The 24,751-nt window shown below is 50.0% G+C and overlaps 2 protein-coding genes across 11 annotated transcripts in view; one reads left to right on the plus strand and one right to left on the minus strand.

Annotated features, from left to right (window-relative positions):
- The window catches only part of LOC135919931 (transient-receptor-potential-like protein), a 397,285-nt gene that overhangs the window by 130,816 nt on the left and 241,718 nt on the right, over nt 1-24,751 (minus strand). For 8 of the 9 annotated variants that reach the window (XM_070534944.1, XM_070534941.1, XM_070534942.1 and 5 more), the window contains one exon: nt 22,097-22,198. The gene's annotated coding sequence lies outside the window, so the exon portion shown is untranslated. Of the gene's footprint in view, nt 1-22,096; nt 22,199-24,751 lie in introns of those variants that run through there. The other variant, XM_070534946.1, reaches the window with a different exon arrangement.
- The window catches only part of LOC135919933 (proton channel OtopLc-like), a 153,234-nt gene that overhangs the window by 10,504 nt on the left and 117,979 nt on the right, over nt 1-24,751 (plus strand). The window contains exons 1-2 of one of the 2 annotated variants that reach the window (XM_065453951.2): nt 10,309-10,468; nt 11,130-11,353. In XM_065453951.2, coding sequence (XP_065310023.1) covers nt 11,180-11,353 — 174 coding nt within the window. In that variant the 5' untranslated portion in view covers nt 10,309-10,468; nt 11,130-11,179. Of the gene's footprint in view, nt 1-10,308; nt 10,469-11,129; nt 11,354-24,751 lie in introns of those variants that run through there. The other variant, XM_065453952.2, reaches the window with a different exon arrangement.

The raw sequence follows: 24,751 nt of genomic DNA on the forward strand, positions 1-24,751 counted from the left end.
TTTGCTTAATTTTTCTTTTATTCTTTCTTGATTGTGACCTAAGCATGTACATATATTTCGTTTGCCATTATGTTGTATTTTCTCATGTATTGTAACCCACCCTGCTAAAATCCCGGTGGGGATTGCAGTATCAATAAATAAAAATAAAATAAATAAAAATTTATATTTCTTACCCGAGATAATTCCTGGACCTGCACTGCCACTGTCTGTTCACTGTTTTCATTGAATACCGTAACACCCGATTTTCTGACACTAAATTCCAAACCCAAATTCTCGCCTTCCTGTCCACAAATATTAGCCAGACGTTGCAGATCACTTTGGTTGTTAGCTGGCAACACAATGTCGTCCGCACATAATAAGGCTGGAAGGTGGAGCTCTACTACTGTACCCGCCGGTTTGTATGAGGGGTTAAACTCGATATGACTTCCTCCTAGCGCCCTCTCCATCCTCACCATGCACACCATAAACAGCAGCGGAGATAAAGGGCACCCTTGCCTCAGTCCCTAGTATATATCAACTTTCTCCTCGCTCCTCGTCCCTACCATTCAACGCAAACGGTATTTTATACGTAATTATCTCTCAAAAACTGTAGACAATCGTCGCCTAAGCCTCCCCATTCTAGAATATCCTACAAAATGTTGTAGTCTCCGTTGTCGTACGCTCCTGTAATTTCTAAAATGGACACATATAACGGTCTGCTTTCAACTATTGATATTTCAATACACTGAGTAAGATGAAATAAGTTATCATTCATATCCCTACCTACTGTGAAGCCATTCTGAAGTTCTCCCAAAATTCCATAATTCTTTGCCTATGCTTGCTACTTTAATTTGATTGCAAGTTGATGTAGCCTATTGCATAGCGAGCTCTCTTTCTTGTTTTCCTCCTTTTTCTGTTATTGACGGCGATGCTATTCTGAGGTTCCCCTACGGGACCTTCTTAATTACTATCTACTCTGGCCTCCTGAGCACCTGTGGGCCCTCTCAATGCCCCTGGCCTAGCATTGCAGCAGCGCCGCACTGCGGTTAACGAAGCGGATCTCGCCTCCAAGATTCGCATCCGCTGCAGGCGCATGCAGTTTGCAAAAGCACGGCCTTCGAGATTAGCTTTTGTTACTCAAAGCAAATCGTAGTTGGGAGGCGGGCATGTATTTAGGCCCCACTTGTTGGGCTTACACTATGCGGGTAGGTTTCCTTATTTATAAAAGATATACAGGGATTCAAACCATACCATCAGCGAATTTTAGTTTTCGATGACGAGCCAATCAGCGCTCCACCCGTGCAGCTCCGTTTGTTTGGAATGGCGGACGACCTACGGGCTTCTTTGACACCTACTGAGTACAAATTCATGATCACTGCAAACATACACGCTTCCTATGTCGCCAAGTGTCGCGTTTCCGAGAATATGTTCCCGCACTTTACTTAGTGAGACCAAACGAGGCGATGGCGGTGTGCTACAGCAGATAGAGCTTCGGCCGAAGTGCAACAACCTTACTCTTTGCACGCACGCGCGAACAAAGAGATACGGCCGTGCTAGGTACGCAACTTTCCCTACCCAGCCAACTGACAATCGTCAATTATTCAGTCGTGCACCCAAGCAAGCATTTACGGGATTCGTGCTGTCCTACATCTCTTCGACCGCAAATCTCAACACACCATCTCCCGCAGTTATGAAAAGAAAGACGCTTCTAACAGCAACCGCATGTACTGCATTTGTTAGACAGCCAAGTTTTGCGAATGGTTTCTTAAGAAGCCGAAATCAAAGAACCAAAGAAGCGTCGCGAAGAATAATTAACAGCCTACGCCAAGAAGTTCAATAGTACCACTGTTTTATTTGTAGCAGTGGTAACGCCTCCGCCTCAATCGGAGAGGTAAAGGGTTCAATCATAATGTACAAAAATATGGTTTCGAGTATAAGAAACGTCATAAATAGAGAATTACATTGGGGAAGGCTAATAAATTTTACCTTTGCTTCTCCTGATTTTATGTGCATGCGCAGCAAAACATTATTGTCTCCTTCCTTCCTTTTAAACTGTAGAAACGAATTATCACTATGACACTCTGGTATTCGTACTAAATATTGTGTTACCAATTTTGTATGTTATGGTTCTTTATCGCAGTGTTAAATGAGCGAATAAATGGAGCAAATGCAATTGTTATAACTTTCATTAAACAAAACTAAAAACAGCGCCAACCAACTTTCTTTACACAAACTTTTTTCCAGCGAAACTACAAACAGAGCCTGCAAACTTTTTGAAGTTTTCTTTTAAAAAAATTTCTTGAGAAGATGAAGAACTAGACAGAAAGACAGGGAAACAAAAGTAAGAACATAGCCTACCAACTTCCTTGAAGTTTTTTTTTTAGTAATCTTTCTTAAAAAAAGTAAAAGCGCAGCCTACCAACTTCCTTGAAGTTCTTTTTTTTTAGTAATATTTCTTTTAAAAAGTAAAAGCGCAGCCTACCAACTTTCTTGTAACATGCGTTAACAGAAAGTAAAAAAAAACATAGGATGTTCATAAAGTCGATAGAAAGTTGGAAAGAGTTCTAAAGATATTGCTACGGGGTAGTATTCCCCATGATGAAGAGCCGAGCAGGAAGAAGACGAAGACGACGATTGGAAGCTAGCGCGGGCTGTTGCCTCTTGGTCAACTGCGGCGTATTGCCTTGTAAATATACTTGTAAATAGCTTTTCCTCGGTGTCTTTCTACGTAACATATTTGGTGGAGGTGAACGTTCCCTGTACCTCGTCACGGAGCTTCGCAGTGGACGGTACGTCGAGCCTACCTTCATGGCTCCCGGCGACGCCAACCCGACTCCACCGGCTCCGCCACCTGCTGCCACTTCGACGACCTACATCACCCTCTCCGCTCCCCGTGATCCTGGCGTATTCTCGGCAAAAGATGGGGAAGACGTCGAGGACTGGATCAGCCTTTACGAACACGTCAGCCGCAATAACCGGTGGGACCCGACTATCATGCTCGCCAACGTCGTCTTTTACCTCGGTGGCACACCTCGAGTTTGGTATCGGACGCACGAAGATGAGCTGACCAGTTGGGATTCGCTTAAGCAAAAGCTTCGGGACTTGTTCGGCAACCCCTACGGTCACCAACTTGCCGCGCAGAAGGCGCTTTCCGGTCGTGTGCAGACGTCAACGGAGCCCTACGTCACGTACATTCAGGACGTCTTGGCTCTATGCCGCAAAGTTGACGCACACATGACTGAGTCCGACAAGGTCTCCCACATCCTCAAAGGCATTGCCGATGACGCCTTCAACTTGCTCGTATTTAACAACGTCGCGACGGTGGATGCAGTTATAAAAGAGTGCCGCCGCCTGGAATTCGCTAAAAGCCGACGTATCGACCAACAGTTTGCCCGTCTGCCCAACACCCCAGCGACATCTTCCTGTGCCGACGCTCCTCGTCCCAACAACACTGGCGATGTTACCAGGATTGTCCGGCGTGAGATCGAGGCCGCCTATCCGGCTGCGTTCGACTCCAGCCCCTCCAATGCACCTGCAGTCACCATTTCCCTGATCCAGGCAGTTGTCCACCAGGAGTTCGCCAACATGGGTCTTCACACCATGTGCTCGGCCCATCGCCCTGATCCCCACCCGGCATCTTCGATTCCACCCCGTCCCGCACCTTCTTACCCACCACGTTTCCGCAACCCCTCTGAATGGCGCACTGCAGATGACAAGCCAATTTGTTTTCACTGCCATCGAATTGGGCACATTTCTCGGCACTGCCGCAGTCGCTGGAGTTCCCTGAACCAGTCTACATATACTGCCTACTCTCGCCCCCCAGGTGGCCTTTCTCGTCCCTATGCTGCCCGCTCAGATAATGCCGCCATCGATTCTCCTGCGCCGAACCGCCCCTATTCTCGTTCGCCTTCGCCCCAACGACGACAATCTCGCTCTCCCCAGCCCCGTCGTTCCTATTCGCCGACTCCCTTCGGACGCCGCTCCCAGCCGGAAAACTAGACGATGCACCGCCTCGAGGTGACGCTGCATTGCTCCCTACGCCGCCAAATCCTCTCCTGACGTTGCCCACTCATCTGAACCTTCTGGACGTGCAAGTCGACGGTGTTCCTGTATCAGCTCTCATAGACACTGGGGCGCATTTGTCGGTAATGAGCGCGGATCTTCGTAACCGGCTGAGGAAAATAATCACGCCCGCCACGACGCCTGTTGTTCGTGTCGCCGATGGCGGAACAGCCCCCGTAATTGGTATGTGTGCCGCCCGCGTCTCCTTCGCCGATCGCTCCACTACCGTGCTATTCACAGTCATCGCTCACTGTCCCCACGACATCATCCTCGGCCTCGACTTCCTCTCGGCACATTCTGCTCTCATTGATTGCTCCGCCAGTACTCTCCGCCTCGACCTGCCTGTTCTGGATCCCGCTGAAGAACACCTTCCTCGCCTCAGTTCCGTCGACTTCGTTCGCTTGCCACCTTCGGCACTGACTTACGTTGACTTCGTGTCATCCCCACCAGTGCCCGATGGTCACTACATCGCGGCTCCTATGCAAGACGTCCTCCTTACACACGGGATCACACTACCTCATACTATTTTATCTATTACGGCGAATTGCGTCTGCCTGCCAGTGGTCAATTTTGCCTTGACGACACAAGTGATGCCACGCGGGATGTCTCTGGCCCAACTTTGCTCATTCGAGGATCACTCTGTAGCATCGATTTCAGTAGACGACAATTCAACCGATCCTCCTCTACCATCGCAGTCGGCAACCTGTACCATCGCCAACTTACAGAAAATGATTGCACCCGACATGCCGTCCGAGCACGCTCGTGCGCTCTACCGCGTTCTGATTTCCTACCAAGATATTTTTGACTTTAACGATCGTCCTTTGGCCCAAACAACAGCTGTTAAACATCGCATTAATACCGGAGATGCCCCTCCTATTCATCGCTGCCCGTATCGAGTATCACCGGCTGAGCGTCAAGTGATTCACACCGAAGTTCGCAAAATGCTTGCCAAAAACATTATTAAACCGTCATGTAGTCCATGGGCGTCACCGGTTGTGCTGGTAAAAAAGAAGGATGGCTCATGGCGCTTTTGCGTGGATTATCGGCACCTTAACAGGGTTACCAAAAAGGACATGTATCCCCTACCTCGGATTGATGACGCCCTTGACTGCCTCCACGGTGCTCGCTATTTCTCCTCTATTGACCTTCGCTCCGGCTATTGGCAGATTGCCGTGGACGATCTCGACCGCGAGAAGACTGCCTTTGTAACACCCGACGGTCTTTATCAATTCAAGGTGATGCCGTTCGGCCTATGTAACGCTCCTGCCACTTTTGAACGCATGATGGACTCCCTTCTTCACGGTTTCAAATGGTCCACGTGCCTGTGCTACTTGGACGACGTTATAGTATTCTCCCCAACATTCGCTACGCACCTCGAGCGCCTCTCAGCAGTCCTGGACGTTTTTCGGCGAGCCGGTCTGCAACTCAATGCATCGAAGTGCCAATTCGGCCGTCGCCAGATTACCGTCCTTGGACATCTCGTTGACGCGAACGGAGTGCAACCGGACCCAGGCAAGATCCATGCTGTTACGCACTTCCCTGTTCCGAAGTGTGTCAAGGATGTGCGCAGCTTCATCGGCCTTTGCTCGTACTTCCGCCGGTTCGTCAAAAATTTCGCGGCCATAGCACGACCACTAACCGAGCTTTTGAAAAAAGACGCCCCTTTCCAGTGGGGCGATAACGAGGCCTCTGCATTCTCGCTTCTCATCGATCTTCTCACAACGCCTCCCGTTCTGGCCCATTTCGATCCTTCTGCGCCTACCGAAGTCCGTACTGATGCCAGCGGTCACGGAATTGGCGCAGTACTGGCACAACGCCAGCGTGGCCACGACCGTGTTATCGCTTACGCCAGCAGGCTCCTCTCGCCCGCGGAGCGCAACTATTCCATCACTGAGCGTGAGTGTCTGGCCCTAGTTTGGGCGGTTGCGAAGTTCCGGCCATACTTATATGGCCGACCCTTTTCCGTTATTACAGACCATCACGCGCTTTGTTGGTTATGCTCATTGAAAGACCCTTCAGGAAGACTTGGTCGCTGGGCCTTACGCCTCCAAGAATATTCGTTCTCTGTCACCTACAAATCTGGCCGACTACACAAGGACGCTGACTGCCTGTCTAGCTACCCGGTAGACGAGCCTGACGACGCCGACAGTAGTACCGCCGCCGGCATTTTCTCTGTGTCTGCCTTCGCTAACATCGCCGATGAGCAGTACCGAGACCTATCGCTGCGAGTACTCATCGAGCGTCTGCGCTCTACACCTACCGACGCATCCGTTCGCCGATATGTCCTCCAGGGCGGCATTCTGTACCGAAGGAGCTTCCTCCCTGATGGCCCTGATCTTCTTCTTGTCGTGCCAAAACATCTACGACAGACTGTGCTCTTTCAGATGCATGACGCACCCACTGCAGGACATCTTGGCGTAACCCGCACGTACGACCGCGTCCGCCGCCGCTTCTATTGGCCTGGTCTTGCTCGCTCCGTCCGACGCTATGTTGCTGCCTGTGATCCCTGCCAGCGTCGGAAAACGCCTCAGGTGCTACCTTCCGGTCATCTCCAGCCGATCACCGTCCCTGTGGAACCGTTTTTTCGTGTTGGATTAGACCTCCTCGGTCCCTTTCCCACGTCATCCTCTGAGAACAAATGGGTAGCCGTCGCAACTGATTACGCCACCCGATACGCTATCACGCGGGCTCTACCTACCAGTTGCGCCACTGACGTCGCGGACTTTCTCTTGCGTGACATTATCTTAGTGCATGGCGCCCCGCGACAGCTGCTTACTGACCGTGGTCGTAACTTCCTCTCAAAAGTTATCGCCGACACTGTGCGTTCCTGCTCTATTCAACACAAGCTGACTACCTCATACCATCCTCAAACCAATGGCCTGACTGAGCGCTTAAACCGTACTCTTACCGACATGCTGTCCAAGTACGTTTCGAAGGACCACCACGACTGGGACGTTGCCCTTCCTTACGTCACCTTTGCTTACAATTCTTCCCGGCACGACACCGCCGGATTTTCTCCATTTTATCTACTCTACGGTCGCGAACCGACCTTGCCCCTTGACACGGTACTTCCTCCTGCTGCGACCTCAACAACCGAGTATGCGCGCGACGCCATCGCCCTCGCCGATCATGCACGCCAGCTTGCCCGTGCTCGACTGACGGCCTCGCAAACCACGCAGCAGCGTCAGTACAACGCCCGCCACCGTGACGTACAGTTTTCGCCTGGTGCACTCGTGCTCCTGTGGTCGCCCCGTCGTCACGTTGGACTTTCCGAAAAGCTCCTTACGCGATACACAGGGCCCTACCGCGTGCTGCGCCAGGTGACGCCTGTGACTTATGAAATTGCTCCTGTGAGCTCAACCTCGTCATCTACTCTGGCATCTAGTGATGTCGTGCACGTCAGTAGGCTCAAGAGCTACTACACTGCTTCAGAGTCCAGCCTTTAGTCGCTCCGGGACGGCGCTTTTGCCGCCGGGGGTAGTGCTACGGGGTAGTATTCCCCATGATGAAGAGCCGAGCAGGAAGAAGACGAAGACGACGATTGGAAGCTAGCGCGGGCTGTTGCCTCTTGGTCAACTGCGGCGTATTGCCTTGTAAATATACTTGTAAATAGCTTTTCCTCGGTGTCTTTCTACGTAACAATATTAAAGGTAGATGTTTGTATGGGTCTCATCCTCCCACCGCCTTTCTAGCGACGGAAGATGCTCTCTGCTTTCTTCCTTCACGCGCATCATATTGATCGGCGGCTTCCCTCACGTGCTTACAGCATACAGCATACAATGCGCGGTGTTGTTCCTCTTGGACTTTATGCGGGACATAAAGCCGACGACGACGATAATTGATATCGCAATAAATGTTGACCGAATAAAAACAATTATGCATTTATTGTGGAGAAAAAAAATACTGGTTGTTAGGGCACAGGACCGACTACCGCTAATATGCAGTTGATACGATTTCTCTAGAACTCTTGGTCGATGTTGGACGGGACATTACACACAGCGGAGCGTGCGAGTTGTGGTTCACGATTTCAATGCTGTTCCGGCTCAAGGAAAGCCAAGCGGTATGTGAAGGTATTGCCAAGGTATGCCATGATGTGCACGGGGGTGCATCGTACGATGAGCCTGGCTTTCCTTTCTACGAGACGGTCATTCTAGTGTCTCCAATTGTTTTCTGTGGGAACCAATCAATTTATTCCCGGACCTTCTTGAAAACGCAGTACAGTACACTCGAAAAAGGTCGTCTTTGTATTGAACTGTTAACAATGATGTTGGATGTGCAGAGAGAGCTGGTGTTGGATGATGGAACACTATTTAGAATAGAGTGTTTAAACACTTTCAAATTGTAAGCTCGATCTGAGCCATTCAGATCATGTCCGAAATGGTGCGAAGCCCGTTCTCTCGTTTTTGTGCAAGAATGGGGATCAACGGTCCCTCTCAACGCGAGGCCTCGGCAAACGAAGCTGCCCCTGTGCCCGTCCTGCCCTTTTCTGAGGAACCGGGTTCAGTGTGCGATCGTGAGCTAGCACAGTTCATTTGGCGAGAGATAGCTGTAGAAAATTTGTAGACCACAGCTCTAAGCCTGCTAGATGGAAGTCCTTTCCGTTCAGCAAAATCTTGAGGCCGTGGTCTGTTGCATATTACAGCCGCAGAAGGCCACAAAAGCGCCTCCGTGATTTCTCAAGACACCATCCACAGCGCTGGTTACATCAACGCTGGACATTCGCACGTTCTCTTAAGAGTGAGCTTCTGTTTGCTAATGAACTGCTCGCCGTCACTCACATATTTTGCGTTTTAGTGTATTTTGTTCCTGAGTGCCCCTTTGTTGCCGTTACAGCATATATAGATTCAACTATTAGATTACTGCCAATTCCATTTTTGTAAATCATCCCACTACAAGCCATTAGGTACAGACGCCTACTGTGCGCGCAAGGTTTTGTATTTAAGGTGCAAATTATTTCAAGCAATAAAGAAAAAACCTGAATATATTGCTTTCGTTTCCTCTTCCTGCACTGCAGGCTAACATACCGGGTTCAGCCCGGATTAACGTTCCTGCCTTTTGTTTATTCTTAGTGTCTATTTTGTTGAGCCCATTTGAAAACACAATTTTCAGGTGTTTGTGACGCGATACTTTTTTTGTGGCGCTTGCTTCTACAACTCGGAGAAAGTTCGTCAACTTAGAAAAAAGCCGACGCTGTCTCCCACTTGTGCGTCGCACCAGTCCTGCTCTATGAAACTCTTCTTGTAGCTAGTGTCCCTTTAAACCTTTAAAATCGGCTAGGTCTGAGGTGGACACCCCGTATATATAAATGTGTGTGTGTGTGTGTGAGTGTGTGTGTGTGTGCGTGTGTGTGTGTGTGTGTGTGTGTGTGTGTGTGTGTGTGTGTGTGTGTGTGTGTGTGTGTGTGTGTTTGCGTGTGTCTGTGTGTGTGTGTGTGTGTGCGTGTGTGTGTAATTTAGAAGCATTTGGACATCTAGATGAAGGTGTGGATGGTGTAGCCACATGTATATAGACACGTAGTCCATCTCACTATTAATCGCTTCCTCCACATTCGCCCATCAACAGGAAAACGCAGTATAGTTTTGTCAGGATCGCCTCGCATTGATGCTATTCCGACATCAGAGCGCGGCACTCGATCCAGCCACTGAACAGCATTAAGCACAAGACTTGTGACAGGATCGCATGAAGCTCTAATAATATAACTTCAGCTGCAGGCATTCTGGTAGCTCGTACTGTAACCACGATAGCACAAGGTCAGATAATACAAACGTTTTATTAACGGGGCCGCTCATCTTCACATCTGCGGCTGGATTAACGGAAGTTTGCGGTGAAGAAAGTGAGCTCTGTTACACCTTTCCATTTCCGAAATATCCACTGGCTTAATCGGACAAAAAAAAATGGAACGGTTCACTTCGCAGGAAGTAAGATTCCCTCAAAGCAAAAGAAGTGAGAGGCGCAGGCCAGTGCACAAAGGTAATAAAGACAAGTTATAATGCTTGCAATCTGCCAATCGTTGGAAAGCTGTGTGGCAAATTTGTCTTAACTGCTGAACTGGGAGTACTGCATAGGATTGGCGAAGGGTATGCAATAGGCATATTGCCGCTGATTGCCAGGCGACTAAGCTGCGGGGAGAGGCCATTGTGTTTTACCTGCCAGAAAGAAAGAAAGTGCTCATCTTATCGGAGCCAGAAAAATAGTCGTCATGTGGGAGAGGACGTAGACAACGAACAAAGACGGGGGCGATAAGAGCCGTCGGGTAGAGCCCGCTTTCCGTCATGCGCCGCTTAGGTTGACAGACAACTGGTTCGGCTACGCTCCGGCGAGCCTACCGCGACGGGGACCTGTCGCGCGAGGTCTCGACAGAAACAGTGGTACACCACGAGGTCAGCATTTCCACTGAGGCGACTGCTGCGCCTGGTTGTCGCTGCAGGTGGGAGTCGACGTCATATACGTATTGTTTCTCTTACCTCACCGCAATATGGGTTCTTAATTGGCCAATATCGATGTTGCTATAGAACGTTGTATTAAGAAAAAGAAACGTATGTCGCAAAGGCTCAGCAGTGAATATATTCAATGGCTGTGCCCTACGTATAGTAAGCGACGAAACTGTCGAGTATAGAGGCGGTTGCATATGTCCAAAGTCACATATGTCTATATTAGCGGAGTTCTTTGTGGTGACCGCTCTACGTTGAACGATTACTCGTGACATCACCATGGCGTACTGAAAACAGTCGTTTGCATTTAGTTTGCAGCAGAATTTCAGGCTCTGATTTGTGACATTGTACGCACGTGGGCCAAAACAGCATGAAGCTAATCAGTCCGCTGTCACAGCGGGCATACTGTATGCGGCCCATACCGGCTCGTCATGTTTAAGGCAAATTGGTGTTGCTGTATTTGCGATTGAGCGCGAGTGATGTCAACTTTCGCGACACAAAAACGTATAACTACAACAACCCGTACGCCAAAGCTCAGTTCGGTCTTATCTTCATCACATAAGACGTGCACTGTTCTTGGACAAAAAGTAACTGCTGTATTCATAATCAAACGTTGCAGCACGAGCATTTTGCAATAACGACTGAATTTCTTTCCAGATTTGTGTCGCATTCACCACTGAAAAAGTACGCCGCTTTGTCTGGAGAACATGTCTCGGCCAGCAGGTGGCAAGACCCAGATCCCCATGGCCGTCATGATAGCCAATCGGCGTGGCTCCGACTTCCGGCCACACAGCTCGAGCTGCTCAGGACGGCTGGGTGAGGCCGACCGGCCGCGTAAGGTGCGCTCCAGGAGATCTGGAAGCCTCTCCGCCATCGGACAGGCAAGCACTTCCTCATTGCGCGTATTCCGACCCGGTTCTGCGACACCGAGCGACGCCAGCCGGCAATACACATTGCCAGTGTCCGCTCATTTTTCATTCGAATGAAGGAACGCTCGCGTAGTAAAGGCTACCCGAAGGAGCGGACGCTGCAGCAGAATGCCTTCACAACCTGGCTAGTAGGTGCGAAAGACACAGCTGTAAGAATAGGCAATTGGGTGAGTTAGATTACGTTTATGTATCTAACAGAGTAAGAAGGTGGCAGGCGGAAAAGAAGGGTCCTTCAACTCAGGTTTATTGTGGACGCATGACAAGCATTCCTACACCACGAACGCAGTTGCAAGTAGGAGTACAATTAATGTAATCTGTTAATAGATTAATTAAGGCCTATTTATACCCGACCAGCGGTTTCGCTGAGTTAGTCTTGGTTTAAGAGAAGCATTGATGCCGTCTTTGCGCATGCCATCGGCTAATCGCCATGACCACGGTCTTTGTCAAGCTTTCGTTTGACTTACACATGATTTGACGGTGACACTGTATCCTAAACCTTTTTGTATGGTCAATCGGGCGAGCGGCGCGGTGCCGCTGGTGGCCTTGGCCGAGTCGTGGTGACGCTGCCGGAGTAGAACTTTATGCATCGCTGTCATACTTGGACACTGTGCACCAGGAAAGAGCACGCCTCGATGTTTAATTAAGCTGCGAAGACGAGAAGGACCGTGAAAGCTCGGTACGAGCTTTGGGAGGAACTAGGAGGCGCCGCGTTGCTATCCGGCGCTTGGAAATTAACCGTTGCGGGAAACATGCTTCTCAATTCCTGTCTGAAGAGCCACCACCCAGTGTTCTGCTGGCGAGGTGCCGGGATCTCCTTATGCGAGCCAATTGGCTCGAGCGCGCATGGCCCGCGAGAATCAAAGGCGCAAGTCGCTTTGCGAAGCAGGAATGACGATTTGTTAAACGAGCATCACCACATCACGAACACGAGCATATATCATCGGCCCAACTTAGTGGACAACTTCCTCCACTGGGTCGGCATACGCTCATATCATAGTAATCTCATGCAATGCATACATCCATACATGTCATGGATTTATATCATTCTTCTCATGCATGTCATGACATTCATGAAAATCATGTCATGCTTAACATATACAGACCTTGACAATTATGCAACTTATTTTATGGCATACGCGGTATGATATGTCAATGATGTCATACGCGCATGTCATAACACGCATATACAGAATATATCCAGCTAAATATGAGTTTCATGTCATTCAATCCATTTGCCATCTTATTTATGATATCCATGTCATGATATGCATGGCTCTCATTCATGTCAGTTCCATCATCTAAGAAATTATATACCAGGATATTCATGACATGAATCGAATGACATGCGTGTCCCGACGTGATTGCCATGAATCACATAAATCACACACATGAAGCGACGGCGTCATGTTCATTCCTTTAACGGGATATACATCAGAATGTGTGTGTCGAAATGTGCGTGATGCGTGTATGACATGACAGCACTTACATTAGTGCCATGTAATTTATGGGGTTCATGTCATAGCATGCATGTAATTCATGTGATAAGATTAAGCCATGTCATTTATATCTTGATATATATCAAGTTAAAAACGCAACCACGACAAAATCATATCATCATACCATTTATTTCATGACATACATGCCGTGACAAGCGCTTTATGTCTCATCTTTCATGTCATGATACGCATGTCATTCATGTAATGACATGTCATGTCATCCATGTCAATATATGCAAGAAATCAATTCATACCTTTCTTACACTGTATTTTTTGTACATGTATTCTCATATGTATTCTAGCTATTGTATAATCTCTGAGTGTACTTTCCCCCCTTTCACAATGCCTCTAGGTGCCTGTAAGGTATTTTTAAATAAGTAAATATTATGTCAAAGAAATGACCCCGACGACATCATGTCATCCATGCCATTTAAGTCATGATATATACGCCATGACAAATATGTCGTGCACTAATGTCATGACATGTATTCATGTTACGTAAGCCTGCATGTAGTGCCACCCCATGCCTATTCTGACGTATATCAAATTGAACAACACCGACAGCATCTCGATGTAGATAGATAGATAGATAGATAGATAGATAGATAGATAGATAGATAGATAGATAGATAGATAGATAGATAGATAGATAGATAGATAGATAGATAGATAGATAGATAGATAGATAGATAGATAGATAGATAGATAGATAGATAGATAGATAGATAGATAGATAGATAGGTAGGTAGGTAGGTAGGTAGGTAGATAGATAGATAGATAGATAGATAGATAGATAGATAGATAGATAGATAGATAGATAGATAGATAGATAGATAGATAGATAGATAGATAGATAGATAGATAGATAGATAGATAGATAGATAGATAGATAGATAGATAGATAGATAGATAGATAGATAGATAGATAGATAGATAGATAGATAGATAGATAGATAGATAGATAGATAGATAGATAGATAGATAGATAGATAGATAGATAGATAGATAGATAGATAGATAGATAGATAGATAGATAGATAGATAGATAGATGTTTCACAACAGCTGAATTTCACAAAGAATTATTCGCCTTAATACAGCAGAACAGACGGCTGACGCACAAGATGCACTGTTTTCAAGTCTGTGCACATTGACACAGGGGGTCCTGTACAAGAACAAAGTTATATGCGGCACTGAAACCCCATGAAGACTTTCGCTATTCAAGAGATAGGGTTGTCACGGCGCGGCTATTGCCTCCAAAGCAGGCGAAGAAGAGGGCTCGCAGGCAGGTAGCTCAAGAATAGAAACGCGCTGCGCGCTCGACCGGAGCCCGTGGTCGCTCTCCCGAGATCTCGTTGTAGCACCATGGCTGGCCGGCCTAAATAAACCGTGGCTACGGTGGGTACCCCTTCGAGCCCCAACCCCCAGGGTAAACAAAGCTACCATAATATATTTATTGAAGGCCTTCAAAGAGTGTGTGCAGGGGTATAAAACCTCATTACTCTAACGAGTATCCCTTATCCCTTATCCTTTTACGCTTGTGTTCTGTTACAGAGTAATTGGGCACAGAAGTTTCAGGGGCACAATTCCATTGTGCGTTGGTCGCACACATGCTCTGGGAGGGTAGAAAAGCTCTTCCCGACTCTAGCTCAGACAAGCGGGAGTCGGAAGCGACCAGCATGTGGCCCGTCCAGCAGGCGGCCGCCCTGTCGGTGCCTACGTGGGAGACGACCGCTGCGTGCAGCCTTCAGGACCACAATAACGTTGTCCAGTTCAGTTGGTTTCACAATCGAGTTAAAAAGTTATGAAAAGTTGCATTACATTGTCGAAGATTCTCTGTTCGTGAAACTCGAATTGCAATTGTGAGGATCCTTTAAGAACTGTTAACAGCGTCTAATATAGTAAGCTGCTGGGCATCCCTTGATTGTCATTGCTGCGGTTTGCGAATATGGCATTAGGACATATGCCAAAAGTTTCAAATCAGTTAAGCAGCGCACTAATAACCACATGCGTCCAGGGTTATCTTAGCAAACACTGCTGGTACAGGTGCGTCACAAAGAGCGCTGAATGAATGGCGTACCCCTTTGTGTTCTTTTTCGCGGCCTGTTGTGCACACATAATCCCCTGCGGCTAAAAACGTTAGAGCAGTACGTTACGGAGTAACAGTGACGTTGTACATGGTGTGGGCTCACAGTACGTCTCCGCGCACGGCGTCGCCAAGTGGCCCCCGAGAAGTGGAGCCTCACGACGCGGCACGACGGCGCACGGCGATAGACCCACCGCAGGTTCGAGCACCGAGCCGAAAGACCTGGACGGCTCTGGCCGTACGCATGGGCACTCTCCCAGGAACACACGGCGTCCATAACAGTTAAGGCATTTATTGATCACCAATGGCCAACATGTACCAGACTGCACCCAAACACACGGAGTGCACTCGGCGCCCGCGGTTCCCGATGGCGAGGAAGGCGGGTTACACGCCGCGTCGAACAATGGTTTACGCGCGCGGGCCGAAATGCGTTCGCAAACGCTACCTAGCGCTTCCCGTCACCGACAATGGTCTTCGACGGTTCGGACACGCAAAATGTGATGCACTGAGCGCCTGCGACTACCGCAAGGGCGGAACGCAAAGCCACTCAGCAAGTCACACTTACGCAAGCTAACAAAGCACGTGAACGTCCCCGGGCCGGGGCATTGGGGACACAAATAGCTGGTCGCTCACGTACCTTGCAGCTTGCCTCTCGTGACCGGCGCTCGTCCCTCTCGCAGCACGACTCCTCCGCGCACCGCGATCGTCCCCAGTCGGGGCTTCTTCCCTACGTCACGCCTCACGACCCAATCGCAGGGCCGCGTAGCATGACGTCGCGGGACGCGGCCGCGGCGCCCGGGGAAAACGGCGCGCGGGTCGAGGGGCAGGCATTTGGGACAGGTTTTCCTCGCAATGGCGAATAAGTCCGGAGCCTTAGGCACAGCAACGACTGCGCCCCGGTAGACCGAAGGAACTCCCACATCCCTCTCCCCTTAAATGTCCCTACCAGCTGAGAAATAAGCCGGCGGCATGTAACACAAAGGAAAAGTCCCGTGTATCAGCCAGCACTAGATATTGCAAGGACGGCTAACCTACTGCCTCCGTTCCAGCCCTTAAACACATATTAAAGAAAACTAGAACGATACAACCAGGGCAAATACACTAATAGCACAATTATTTAACACGTACAACAAACCCAGTGAAAATCCTGTACAACCATATAACTCAAAGGGAAAACTGTACAACACACTGCTCCAGAATATCCCCAGAATACCCCCCAGAATAAACGTACTGTCTGCTACACGAACACAGAAACATACACACACACGCACAGAGACACACGCTCACAAATAAACATTTAAAAAAAAGTTAAAGAACCCAACGTACAAAATAAAACGGCAAGACGTCCCCGGAGCATCAGCGCTCAGTCCCGAACGTCTTATTCCAAAGCCGTCGCGGGCACTTGGTCGGCGGCCACCACGTTCGGATTCGTTTGTTTCGGCGCATTAATCCGTCGCTCTCTGTGGGCCACCTCTTCATCGCCTGGAGCTCCCTGCCGAACGAGCGCTGCGAATCCGGGGTCCTCCCGCATCTTCTGCCGGCACAATTGGGCCAGCTCGCCGTCTGTCAGCGCCGTCGCCGCGCCAAAAGGCACCGAGGGATCTCCCGCCGCACTCTTCTTCCTCTGGGGGCCACTTGGCGACGCCGTGCGCGGAGACGTACTGTGAGCCCACATTTTGGCGCCCAACGTGGGGCCTCACGACGCGGCACGACGGCGCACGGCGATAGACCCACCGCAGGTTCGAGCACCGAGCCGAAAGACCTGGACGGCTCTGGCCGTACGCATGGGGGCTCTCCCAGGAACACACGGCGTCCAGGACAGTTAAGGCATTTATTGATCACCAATGGCCAACATGTACCAGACTGCACCCAAACACACGGAGTACACTCGGCGCCCGCGGTTCCCGATGGCGAGGAAGGTGGGTTACACGCCGCGTCGAACAATGGTTTACGCGCGCGGGCCGAAATGCGTTCGCAAACGCTACCTAGCGCTTCCCGTCACCGACAATGGTCTGCGACGGTTCGGACACGCAAAATGTGATGCACTGAGCGCCTGCGACTACCGCAAGGGCGGAACGCAAAGCCACTCAGCAAGTCACACTTACGCAAGCTAACAAAGCACGTGAACGTCCCCGGGCCGGGGCATTGGGGACACAAATAGCTGGTCGCTCACGTACCTTGCAGCTTGCCTCTCGTGACCGGCGCTCGTCCCTCTCGCAGCACGACTCCTCCGCGCACCGCGATCGTCCCCAGTCGGGGCTTCTTCCCTACGTCACGCCCCACGACCCAATCGCAGGGCCGCGTAGCATGACGTCGCGGGACGCGGCCGCGGCGCCCGGGGAAAACGGCGCGCGGGTCGAGGGGCAGGCATTTGGGAGAGGTTTTCCTCGCAATGGCGAATAAGTCCGGAGCCTTAGGCACAGCAACGACTGCGCCCCGGTAGACCGAAGGAACTCCCACAATGGTTAACTCTTTGCTCTTCGGCATGTCTACCCGCACGGCGGTCTGAAGCACGGCCACCTTTTCGTGCATCCCTGAAATATTGGAATACGTATTCGCCTAATAGGATGGCGCGTTACTTTGTTCTTAGACGAACCCATCCACTCCTTGAACAGCAATATTCTAAATCCTAATCGCTCGTAAGACATTGCGCTTGTTATACACTCTCGGTGAAGTCTGAAAAAATGTGATATTTTGTTTGGAAGTTAGAACCAGACATGTGCACATTACAGAAAAAAGAGTAAGTGATAATGATTGGAATTACTTGCTCCAAGAACAATTGATTACTATTAGTTATCACTTCCTCGAAAAATTGAGCAATTACTAAAAAGTAACCGATTATTTTTACTTTACTTTCTTACCTAATTTTATCAACACTACACAAACACAGAGAATACAACGGGCTCGCCTGGCTCTTTCGTTGCGTCCTCTGCACCCCTTGGCACGTTGTCTACCATTACGACACCCTTTTCCCGAAGTATGCCCAAAGCCAACAAATGATGAGCATAGTATGCGTGCAGGCTTAACGTTTTGGTCTAAGTATTCTTTTTCAAATTTTCATTCGGTAATCTACCCTTGTTTTCTTGTCGACACATCTGGCAGCGACACTGAAAACTCACTCAATGGGCGAGAAAGGTTGTGTACGAACAATAGACTCAAATAATTGCGAACATTGAATACCGCGATGCTGCGGTCTGGGTTTATCGCCAACAGAGCGCGGTGCATCAACGTGTTGGCGACAGGGTCAGTGAGAAAATGAAAAGTCGCATTAGGGTATCGGCGTCTGAAGTGGCCATCACTATCGGGCAATATAAATTTGTGAGCCAACATCTTGCGCAGTTCCTCCCAGCGCTCTTCACTCGTTAGCCAATGAGTCGTGCCGGTGGTTATGCTTGTACACCGCGCCAGCAGAAGGATCCGTGGACAAGCCCCCAGTTCGGACTGCTCCCAGAGACAATGGCAGTGCCGTCTTTCCCAACCGGTGTGGCAGGCACAACGCCGATTCATTGTACTCTACTCAATCCGCGAACGCCGAATCCCGTCCACTGCGCCACACGTGAGGATGTTGAAGATTGCCTGGAGCACTATGAACGTGTTGCTGCGTTCAACAAGTGGAACGACGTAGTCAGACTGAAAATGTATATTTCAGTCTTGATGATGGAACACGTGTTTGGTGTGCGAACCGTGCAGACGCCCTAACTTTATGGGAAGAATCCAAACGCCGGTTTGTTGAGACATATGCAAGCCCTGATCCCCGAGAGCGAGCTCAGCCTGACTTCAAGTCCCGTATACAGATGCCGAACGAAGGTGTCGCAATGTGTGTCGAGGACATGACGCGTGCCTTTCGACGAGCCGTCCTCAGAATGTCGGAAGAAGTTGCAATACCTTATGCGCGGAGTGAAAGAGCAGCTGTTCGGTTGTCTTGTCCGCAGTCCTCCGAAGACTCTGTCAGCATTTTTTTTTCCGAGACCATCAGCATTGAACAGGCTCCTCGGCAGCGGGCCCGATCATACCAACACCAATAAATGCTGCCTCACTTACGGACTTCTTCGGAGTTCTCGGGGGCCACGTCGTTTTGTTTTTCCGGAGCTCATCCGTTTCTTAATCTGCAAAAAACTTCAGAAGCTGTCGGTTCCCTCGCAGCCGATGAGCAGCTCTTTGCCTAGCCTTGTCCGTGACTTAGTCCACCATGCGCTGAGAATCACCCTTCATCACAGAAGCTCAACATTTACGAACCGACATCCCCGAATGTCTTATTTGCAAGTTTTAGGCAACCTGTCCCACGTTCCTCCCCACTTCGCGCCGCGTACCCGGCCATGCAACCGTCGAGTTCCAAGCAGCCTCGTATACAACCCTCGCCAGGCTCCAAGGAATTCAGACGTACGGCGGGCACCTATTCGCGATCCCCTTTGGTATCACTTTGACGAAGCCGGGCCATCTCTACCGAGAGTGCTCATATCGAGGGCTCGGACTACGCGGATGTTGAGCAAACTCTCCGCGACACAGCTAGCGTGCTCCTGAAATTGACGAAACCTTTGCCGAGCATCGCGGATCCTCATCAGCTTGACACCAGTAACGCTCTCCATCGCCGTGGTGGTTCTCTACGACTCCCCGTACGTATTCGACCGGCGTGGTGGAGAGTCGGTCGCCCAGTGCGCGCCCGGAAAACTAAGTGCACAGATCCTTCGGGGGCGAGGCCACTCAGTCTGGATGCGCTCACGGATCCCCACTGACACGTATCCGGACCGACGATACATCTACGACGAGAGTACCTGCTGATTCCGCAAGTAGAATTTCCTTGGACATTCCTGTACTGCTCGATGGTCGCGAAGCGACCGCTTTAGTGGACAGCGGAGCGGGTTACTCAATAAACAGCGAAAAGCCAGCCACCCTTCTGAAGAAAGTGACGACGCATTATAATCGAACGCAAGTTCGTACAGCTGGAAGGGAGATTGTCACACCATTCGGCATGTGCAAGGCACGAATACAGATTCGCGGCTCTGCTTTTGTTGCCATCTTGGGCATTCTCCCTCAGTGTTCTGGAGATCTAATCATAGGCGTGGACTTTCTCAGAGAGAACGGACCTATCATCGGCATTCGACAACGCCTCGTAACATTCTCGACAAACAGCGCCGCATCGACGATCGACACCATCCACCATCGAGCATCTCTTCTTGTCATAGACGATGTTGTCACGTTACCACCGCGTACAAGTGTCGTAGTTCAAGTTGCGTTTGGCAGATTATTACTCGGTGAAGCGGTCGTAGGAAGCCATCACTATCTCCTGCTTTCTCAACATGTCTGCGTCGCAAGAAGCCGTTTAGAGCTCTCTGTTGGCGACTGTAAGGATCTTGTCACAACATTCAGCTACGAACACAGGCACCTATTCTTCGGCACTGCCATCGCCTACGGCCACCCGATATCCGATGTCACTTAGTGCTTTGTTTCCGAGGCAATCGGCACTGCTGAAGCACCTCTAGTCAACGTCGACATCAACGCTTATTTAAGAGAACAAACAACCCCTGCGGGAGCTCTTGCTCGAGTTCCAAGCTTGCTTTGCACGGTCATCCAAGGTGCATCAAACATCGATTACGAAACATCGTATCATCAACTACGACGACGCCCATCCTATACGGCAACAGCCTTATCGTGTTTCCCCAACCGAACGACATGCGATTCAAACGGATGTGAATAAAATGCTTCAAGATTGAGTAATACAGCCTTCATGTAGTTAGTCCCTGGTCATTGCCAGTTTTTCTTGTTAGTGTACTGGAGCAGAACGAGCAGCAGGCAATGCTTCGAGAAAGACGACGATGACGAGTGGTGGGAAGCCTTGTGCCTGTTTTACCGAAGCTCTGTGTCTTCTCGCTGCGGTGCTCTGCTATCTGAGCGTTTTATTCATTGAGCTATAACGCCTCTTGACATTTGACTTGATCGTCGACTTCTTTAACCAATTTCGAACTTCTTTCGACCTCCAAAAACAATGTTTAGGACGTACCTCCACAGTAGTTCATCACACCGACACCCGCAGCCACGCGCCTCTACGCCAACGTCCATACCGTGTGTCCGCGACGGAGCACCGTGTCATTGATAAGCACGTAGGAGACATGCTTCGACGCGGCATGATACAGTCATCGCACAGTCCCTGGGCTTCTCCGGTAGTGCTGGTGAAAAAGAAAGATGGGACTATTCGTTTTTGTGTGGACTATTGACGACTAAACAAGATAACCCGGAAAGATGTCTACCCTCTTCCCCGTATCAACGACGCACTGAACTGCCTCCAACGCCCTGAATTCTTTTCGTCCTTAGACTTACGATCCGGTTATTGGCAGGCACCGGTGGCTGACGCAGATCACCCGCAAAGAGCATTTGTTACGCCTGACGGCTTATATGAATTTACCTTGATGCCCTTTAGCCTCTGTAATGCGCCTGCAACGTTTGAAAGAATGATGGATAACATCCTCCGGGGCCTCAAATGGCAGATATGCCTTTGTTATCTCGATGACATTGTCATCTTTTCCCCGGATTTTTCTTCTCACCTGTTCCGATTCAAACGTGTGCTCACTTGTTTTGCCAATGCTAGACTCCAGCTCAACCTAAAGAAGTGTCGCTTCACCGCTCGGCAGCTAGTCATCCGTGGTCATGTTGTTTCCAAAGATGGTTTGCTCCCAGATCCAACCAAACTCCAAGCCGTTACCGAATCCCCGCGACCATAGACCACAAAAGAACTCCGCAGCTTCATCGGATTATGCTCCTATTTTTCTCGTTTCATCCGCAACTTCGTCACCATAATAGCGCCTTTGACGCAGCTTCTCGCGGGTAACCACGACCTCTTAACCTGGCCGCCAGTTTGCGATGCCGCATTCACGACGCTGCCTCGTCTTCTAACCTCACCCCCGATACTCCGACATTTTGACGCAAGCGCACCGACAGAAATACACACGCATGCCAGTGGCGTCGGCATCGGCGCTATTCTTGCACAACGCAAGACTGGCTTCGATGAATACGTTGTTGCCTTCGCTAGCCGGGCACTCACGAAAGCGGAAGCAAACTATTCCGTTACAGAAAAAGAACGCCTGACTATCATTTGGGTCATAACTAAGTTTCGTCCTTACCTCTACGGCCGCCCGTTCGACGTCATCACGGACCACCATGCACTCTGCTGACTGTCGTCCTTGAAAGAACCTTCGGGCCGCCTCACTCGACAAACGCGTCGCCTGCAAGAGTATGATATTCGAGTGCTGTACCGCTCTGGCCGTAAACATTCGGACGCGGATGCCTTGTCTAGCTCCCCAGTGTCAGGCCAGCCCAATCATCAGAAAGTACAAATATGTGAGTACTCCCTCACCTCCAGGGATATGCTTTCGGAGCAGCAGAAGGATACATGGATTCTTGCTATGCTGGTTTTTCTGTCAGACCCATCAGTACCTTCTACTGGCAGTACATTGCGTCGCCAAGCACACCACTTTGCTGTTCGTGACGGGCTCATGTACCGCCGTAACTACCTTTCGGACGGGCGCAAATGGTTACTCGTGGTTCCGCGGCCTCTACGTTCGGACATATGTGCAACGTTTCACGATGACCCGCAATGCGCTCATGCAGGAGTACTAAAAACGTACGCGCGCCTGCGAATTCGTTATTACTGGCGCGGGATGTACCGATTCGTCCGCCAATATGTCCGCTCCTGCCTCGCTTGCCAACGCTGCAAGAATACCCCTCATGCCTTAGCTGCTCCACTGCAACCACTGCCTTGTCCAGGACGGGCGTTTGACTGGGTCGGAGTTGATCTTTATGGGCCCTTTTCGAGTACTTCAGATGGCAACCCGCTGAGTGATAGTGGCGATAGACCATCTCACACGCTGCGCCGAAACTTCGCCTCTGCCCAACGCATCTGCGCGGGATGTTGCCTGGTTCCTTCTACGTAACATCATACTTCGCTATGGAGCCCCCAGAGAGTTGCTGAGCGACAGAGGCCGCGTCTTTCTGTCTGATGTTATAGAAGCCCTGCTCAAGGAATGCAACGTAATTCCCCATACCACTACTGCATACCACCCGCAAACTAATGGCATGACTGAGCGCTTTAACCGCACTCTCGGCGATATGTTAGCTATGTACGTCGCATCTGACCAAACCAATTGGAACCGAATTCTACCCTTCGTGACGCACGCTTATAATACCGCCACACAGACCACTACAGGATTTTCCCCATTCTTTCTTCTTTACAGACGTGACCCTTCCAGCACAATGGACACCATCCTTCCGTATCGCCCTGACACAACGGAAGCTACTACCCTGTCCGGGGCTGCTGCACACGCGGAAGAGTGCCGAAAGCTCGCCCGCACATTTACTTCGGAAGATCAGCAGCGACAGAAGCACCTTCGGGATATTCCCTCTTCTCCGGCACCCTACGCCCCTGACTCACCAGTCCGGCTTTGGGTTCCCGCTACCAGCCCTGGACTTTCCCCGAAGCTTATGTCCAAGTATCAGGGTCCCTACCATGTCGTCAGTCAAACGTATCCTGTGAACTATTTGGTAGAACCCCTAGAGCCGACTTCCGATAATCGCCGTCGAGGGCGCGAAATCGTGCACGTTCAGTGGCTCAAGCAGTACTTTGATCCACCTGTACTATCTTGCCCGTAGGTAGCCGAGACGGCTCCTCTTCTCCGGGGAGGCAATTGTACTGGAGAAGAACAAGCAGCAGGCATTGCTTCGAGAAAGACGACGACGACGAGTGGTGGGAAGCCTTGCGCCTGTTTTGCCGAAGCTCTGTGTCCTCTCGCTGCGGTGCTCTGCTATCTGAGCATTTTATTCATTGAACTATAACGCCTCTTGACATTAGAAAGTTGGCACGCTTCGGTCTTGTATTTACTTCTGAAAGATAAACAACGTCACAAATAAAGATATCTACCCGTTGCATCGTGTCGACAATTCTCTAGAAAGGCTGAGGCGCGCGAAGTATTTCTCTTCTATCGTTCTCAAAAGCCGCTATTCGCAAATTGAACTAGGTTAGCGGGACTGCCAGAAAACTACTTTTTATAACTCCGGACAACCTTTACGAGTTTAGGGTACTTCCTTTCGGCTATGTTAAGCTCCAGCCACATTCCAGCGAATGATGATTACCGTTTTCGCTAATCTCAAATGGAAAAGCTGCCTCGCCTATCTCGATGAGGTCGTCGTCTCGGAAACTTTTGACGATCACCTTCGTGAGCTTCGGAATCTACTCGAAGCCACTCGATCGGCTGACCTCACACTCAAGCGTGTGCAGCAGCCTCGGACAGGGTAGTAGCCTCCGTTGTGTCCGTTCGGCTACCAATAACTGATCTTCCTCATTCACGTTGTGAGCACCGCTGGAGGACGGCCCGATCCCGAGAAGGCTGCTGCCGTAGCCGCTGTTCCAGCTCCAGCCCACAAGTGTCCGAGAAGGTTTAGGCTCGTATGCGTAAGGTGTACACTTCATTGAAATTTTTTGAAGATTGCAGACCCTCTAATTCGCCTTACGCGTAATGGCACACCATTCCGCTAGACTGATGAACAACCGAACGCTTTTGCGGAGATACAATGTTCATTGTCTTCTCCTCCCATGGTCTCTTATTTCAAAAGGACGCTGACACGTAAGTAAGTACTGACGCAAGCAATAGCGGTATCAGAGATCGGAGTTATCCTGGTGCAAAGGAAAGACGGGGCTGAACGACTTATAGCCTACCCAAGCCGCGCTCTCTCACGCGCCGAGTCCAACTATTCCACCTCAGAGAAGCAGTGCTTAGCAGTCA

The sequence above is a fragment of the Dermacentor albipictus genome, chromosome 3 (genome assembly GCF_038994185.2).
Source record: "Dermacentor albipictus isolate Rhodes 1998 colony chromosome 3, USDA_Dalb.pri_finalv2, whole genome shotgun sequence".
Lineage (NCBI taxonomy): Eukaryota > Metazoa > Arthropoda > Arachnida > Ixodida > Ixodidae > Dermacentor > Dermacentor albipictus.